The sequence below is a fragment of the Rhineura floridana genome, chromosome 22, assembly GCF_030035675.1.
Source record: "Rhineura floridana isolate rRhiFlo1 chromosome 22, rRhiFlo1.hap2, whole genome shotgun sequence".
NCBI lineage: Eukaryota > Metazoa > Chordata > Lepidosauria > Squamata > Rhineuridae > Rhineura > Rhineura floridana.
The window spans coordinates 9,003,519-9,009,518 of record NC_084501.1 but is presented as its reverse complement, the minus strand read 5'-3'; the positions used below and the strand labels follow the sequence as shown (position 1 = coordinate 9,009,518).

The following is a 6,000-nucleotide window of genomic DNA, read 5'->3' as shown; positions in this document are numbered from 1 at the left end:
AGACCTGCATGCGGGGAAGAACTGAGGCTGGTGGGAAAATCGGGGCAGAGCATCCCCCCACACACATATTTCGTCGCCTCCGGTCTCCTCTCCCCAATTCAACCGGACCCCCTCCCCCAAAAACCCCCACAGACCTCCTAGATTTGTATTGGGTCGGAGGGTGGGGGGGAGGCGAGGTTTGATTCCCCTCCCTCTCCCTCTCCCTCTCCCTCCCCCCGTCTTTCCTCGTCCTCCCCCCCTCCTCCCAGGCCGAATGGTCTCGCCCTGGTGCTCTATTTAATCCCGGCTACTGCCGCATCCTCCTTTCTCGCGCTCGCTAGTCAACACGGCGGCATCTCTTTGGCTGGCCCGCTCGCCCCGCGCCCGTGTTTTGTGCCACTGCGGTTGGGATCCAGCCAGAGCGAACGAAGGAGAGCTACACCGGCGGAAAATCCGAAAGGGAACGCGCCGGCGTTGATTCCCCCTCCGATTTCACCCGGCGGGGAGGGGGAAGGACTTAAGTTTGCAAGGAGCCAAGAAGAAGGAAGATCTCCTCTCCTCTCCTCCCCCCTCCTTTGCCTGCCTGCCTTCCTCCTTCTTCCTCTCCCTCCCTCCCTCCCTCCCTGCCCCCGAAGAAGCAACCGCTGGCTAACTCCCCCTCCCCAAGATGCTGTCTCCGGTTTCCAACCTTGTGGTCCTCCTGGGGTCCCTCTTGATCGCAGCCTGCCAAGGGAACCTGTCTCATGATCGTGAGTTCCTTCCTAAGAGCATGTATTCCCTTTTTGGGGGGCGGGGGGGGAGGTTGAGGATGTGGTGGTGACGAATAATAAGAGATATACGTGGATTTTTTGTTTAATGGGAGGGGAAGAGAAACCAAAGAAGGGCCGGGATGGCAAGGGTTAAAGAGCAAAGAGGATGTTCTGGGACTGCTTTCCATGGATCGGGCCGGAGGGAAGGAAATCTATCTACCTATCAATTTTATATCTCATATATGTGTGTGTGTGTATATATATATATATATATAATGTGTGTGTGTGTGTATATATATATATATATATATAAAATATGTTTTGCAGTGATATATATTTCAGTTTTTATATATAGATATACATATAAATTATATTATTTCAGGTTTTTTTTGTGAAAGCGACGGCGTTGTGGCTCGTGGGGGAGGCTGTTTGTTCGGAAAGGCTTCCGCGTTTAAAACAATCTCCTGGGATGAAGTGGATGGCCCTTTTCATCAGAGGTCCACCTGTTTAAAAGGGCATTTTGAGAGGGGGTGTCCTTTTGCAAAAATGAAGGGGCAAGCCCTGAAAACGAGGACCAGTCTGGACACACTGGAGGAGGCCAAGGGGTTACTGCTGCTTTCCCGGGGGGGGGGGGGAAGAGAAAATAAGAGGATGATGGAAGCCGAGCTTGCTCTGTTTATGTGCCTGGGGTGGGGTGGCAAAGCTGCAGGAACGGTGCCAGGTCTAATATATGCAAACACACCCACCCTGGGAGTGAACGGCGCTGAAGAGGGTGGAGGGGCGGGCATGCGGGTTGGCTGGGTGGGTGGCTGGAGAAAGAAAGGAGGAGAGGGTGGGTGGGTACTGTGCGTTGCTCGCAACATCAACACGCTGAATGTGGCTGGCTGGGCAACACGCGGCTGCCGCAGCAACAGACGCAAACCTGGCTGGCAAGGAAAGGGGCCGAGGGCGGTGGCACTGCTTCCAGCCACCGCTTGCCAAGGCGATGGGCTTGGCACCCTCCAGGGCTGCCTTAGTGCCGAGGCGCCGCCTTTGTTGCTTGGCCGGGGGAGTGGATTGCTTTCCAAAGGGGTGGCTGGGCCGTCCTTGCCATCATCACTACTGCTTCTTCTTTACTCTGCCCTCTCCTTCAGTTCTGGCTGCAGTGGCATCCGAGGAGTTGCAGTGGCAGGTGACGATGGCTGGGCAGGAGGGGGAGCGAGCGAGCCGGCTGGGGAGTGGCAAGCCAAGAATAAATAAGAGCACATGGCTGCCATTCGACCTAAGCATCGATCCCTAAAAGCCGCCCTTGGCTCCCTTTTCTGTGCATCTCTCTGACAAAGGACCTTCCTTTCCCAAGCATGCTGAAAAGGCAGCCGGCTTCTCAGGGGAGCTACCAGGGTGTCTGTTGACTCACTCCCATTCTGGGTGAACAGGCAGCTGCCACATCTGAACAGGCCTTAATGGCCATAACAGTGGAGCAGAGGGAGGCTGTCTCTGAAGGTGCGCGCTGCGCACTCTCTTGTTTTGTAACATTGCAGGCAGTTTTTTTTTATTATTTTTTTGAAACACAGAGCAAATGCACCGATCACGAAGGCCAAGGTAGCAAAGGGGAGAGGCATGTGAAATGAAATCTTCTGCATAACAGCGTCCAGGCTACTGGGAAGCAGAAGTGGTGGTGAGAATTAGGACTCTTTCTTCTGTTGGCCTCTGGGCTATGCCCTGGTGTGGTGATCCCCAAATGCCTCCATCCCCCAGGCCACTTGAAAATCGCTGAAGGCCTTGGCGGACCGCTGGATGCTTTTCTCTGCCTGTTGTGGCCATTGCCCTGCGCTGGGCTAGGCGCTGTCTTATTTTTATTTGTATTGTCGTTGCTTTGTTTCTTGCTTTCTGTTTCCACTGTGTTGCCGCGTGCATTCCGCAGAGTTCGGGCTGCAATTCAATAGGGTGCAGCGCAGGAGACCGGGGGACGCAATAAAAATGCAATTAAAAATGCACACAAATATCTCTTGTGGGCATGCCGCCTGACTGAAGCTCATGGACCATCGGCGGCCCCCAGACCACGGTTTGGGAAGCCTTGCCCTATTGGAAAGGTAGCATGCTTCTGTGCGAGGATGGCTCGCTGCTTCTGCAGTCTTCTTTATGGGGGGAGTAGAGAGATGGGGGGGTATCTAGGAGAGAGTCTCAGCTGGAAACGTCCCCCCCCCAAAAAAAATGAGAGATGAGAGGAGGAGCTTCATTTGGGCGGCTGCTGTGTTGCTTGTGTGTAGAGTGGAGGGTATTATGGTTATGTAGGTCAGAGGGGGAGGGCCTCTCTCTCCGAGTACATTCTTAATGGCTCCCTGCTGGATTGGGGTTTTGAGGGCGGTATAGGTTGCTAAAAGCAGGAACATCTGGCTAGGCTGTACTGGGACTGCAGAAGAGGGCCGTCTGCTTCTGGTGTTAGCTGATTTAGGGGATGTGGAGTGCCGGTTGGATGCCAGATGTTTCCTTCTCCCTCTGTCCCCCCCCCAAGTTGGTTGGGATGGGTGGTTGTTCATCATCAGCCTGGCCGCATGCTAGAAATGCTGATGGCCTTCCTTCAAAAAGCCCATTTGGAGGGTGGCACAGTGGGGAGGAGAGCCTGGCTGGGAGTCCAGAGTCTGTGAGTTCAAATCCCCACTTGTGTCTCCTGGATGTAAAGGGCCAGCTAAAGATCACCCCACAGTGAGTGGCTCAGGGGTTACGTGCCCTGCCACCTGTGCAGCTGTGGGCAAGCTGCATAGTCCCAAGGAGCCCAGTTGCTCCCCAGCTGGCAGTTGCGGACAAGGAAGGGGCTGGCTTGTGCAGCTGTGGCAAGCTGAGCAGGCCCTAGCCAGCTGGGGAGGACTGGCCTCAGAGGGAGGCAACGGTAACCCCCCTCTGCATACCGCTTACCATGAAAATCCTGTTCGTAGGGAAGCCATAAGTTGGGATCGACTGGAAGGCAGTCCATTTCCATTTCAGATGGGGGCAGCTCTCCAACGCAGGCCAGGTTCTTCAGAGCAGAGGTCAAGATTTCTTAGCAGCGGTCGCTTCTTCACTGGAGTTGTTGGGGAAGGGCTGTCGCTCGGGGGTCGAACATCTGCCTTGCGTGCAGAAGGCCCCTCCCCCCGTTCAATCTCCAGCATCTCCAGTTTGGGCTGAGAGAGACTCCCTCCCTGAACCCCTGTAGAGCTGCTGCCAGTCGGGGTACGCAACCCTGAACTAGATGGGCCAATGGTCTGACTACACAAAAGGCCCCTAGCTCAGTCCTTGGCATGTCTAAGTTGGGCTGAGACTCCCTGCCAGAAACCTAGCTGCTGGTGGTCAGTGTGGACAGTACTGAGCTAGATGAAGCAATGGTTCCAACTCGGTGTAAGGCAGTAACTCTTATGTTCGAAAGGCTTCTCCTCCCTGCGTCTGTCAGGTAGCCCTTGAGAGCCATCAGAGTTTGTGGCTATCGCTGCGTCTTTTGGTAGCAAATCCCATCGTTTAGCATTAAGGTGCCTTCCCTCTGATCCCAGGCTGGTTGGCCAGAAATGTGGCCATCCGTAGCCATGTCGGAAACCACAGTCTAGGAAGCTGCCTTATGGCGAGTCAGACCACTGCTCTGTGTGGCTTTGTATTGTCAATCCTGGCCAGGGGTGGCTCTCCAGGATTTCAGACGGATGCCAGGGGACTCCACCTCGGACCTTCTGCATGCAAAACAGATGCTCCATTGCCGAGGACAGCCCTTCTCCTAAAAATCCAGGAACTTAGGAACGTGATTTATACTAAATAGAGTATTGGGTCCCATTTAGCTCGGTACTATCTACCCTGACGGGCAGCGGCTCTGCTGGGACTGGAGGCGGGACATTCCTAGCTCTCTCTGGAGATGCCAGGGATGGAACCTCGGGCCTTCTGCATGCAGACCCGATGTTCTCCCCCAGAGCTGTGTCTCATGTTAACGTTCAAATGAGAGTGCTCATGCATTATGCTCAACTTGCGCGTGCAGCTAAGCCCCCCTTTCTAAATTAGGCTCGCAGAGCACATAACGCAGGAGGGTCCACCAGGGGTTTGATCAACCTGTTTTGTGCAGCTTGTCCCGGAGAGCAAAACTGTGTGGGAGAAGGAGGGACAAATGAATGCATGGCGCGTGGGCGGCATTTGACGTGGGTGCACATGGGAAGCGGCTTCATCCTTAGACCGTTGGTCCATTTTAGCTCACTCTTGTCTGCCCTGACTGGCAGCAGCTCTCCAGGGTTTCCAGTGGGGGAACATTCCTAGCACTACCTGGCGATGCCAGGGATGGATCCGGAACCTTCTGCTTGCCAGGTGGATGGTCTGCTACTAGGCTGTGGCCCTTGAGACTTGCTCTCCTGTCATGCACAGAGGTTGCAACTGGTGAGGGGGATCTGAAGCCCCCTTTGGAATCTGCCACCTGAGCCAACTGCTGTGTCACCATGCGTTATAGCAGGGTAGCCAACCTGGTGCCCTCCAAGTGTTGAGGTCGAACTCCTGTCATCCATGCTGGCTGAGTCCAACAACCCCTGGAGGGTTTGTTGCCCCTGTTGTAGAGGGACGGATGGATAGAAAAATAATATTATAAGAGCATCTAGTTGTCCTGTGTTAAGAATATAAGAAGAGCCTGACTGCTGGATGAGGCCAATGGCTCATCTAGTCCAGCTTCATATTTTCCATGGCCAGATACCTACGGGTCAGGATGGAATGATCTGTCAACTTCAGTTTTCTCGGTTTCTCCTTCTTCCAATCTTAAATTCAGTTCTTCACATTTCTGCTGCAATTTGCCATTTTTTTTAAAAACTCCTTATGAGAATTCTTAAGCATCTGTAGGCAGTTTTGACTAATGCACATGTTTTGGCAAGCCTTTTCTGGTCGTTTCATGCATTTTTGTACGCTAGTTTCACCGTACATTCATTTTCATGGACGCTTTCCCCTGGTGTATGCATTTTGGTAAACGTGGTGTGGTTGGCGGACTGCATTTCGAGATTCGAAAATGTGTGAGTTTTGAAGGAAGGATGGCTGCGTTTTGGTTCCCATATTGTTTCAGAAAGTGTGGATTTTATCGATTCTGCTTGAAATGCGAACTGAATCAAAGTTCCCGCCCATCTCTACCTGTGGGAAGACTGCAATGGATCGGTAGCATTCAAAACTAATCATCATAATAACGCTGATCCTCTCCTCCTCCTCCTCCTCCTCTCCTGCTCCATTGTTTTTGGAACACACAGAGTGAGCAACAGGGTAATGAAAATGTTTCTGTTGCATCTCTCCGTGAGAGTCTAAAGAGTGCATC

At 53.2% G+C, this 6,000-nt stretch overlaps 1 protein-coding gene across 5 annotated transcripts in view; it reads left to right on the top strand.

Annotated features, from left to right (window-relative positions):
- Positions 1-319: 319 nt before the first annotated feature.
- CADM3 (cell adhesion molecule 3) overlaps positions 320-6,000 on the top strand; it is a 140,016-nt gene continuing 134,335 nt past the window's right edge. For all 5 annotated transcript variants that reach the window (XM_061606701.1, XM_061606700.1, XM_061606697.1 and 2 more), the window contains exon 1: positions 320-728. In XM_061606701.1, the coding sequence (XP_061462685.1) occupies positions 647-728 (82 nt within the window). In that variant the 5' untranslated portion in view covers positions 320-646. The remainder of the gene's footprint in view (positions 729-6,000) is intronic.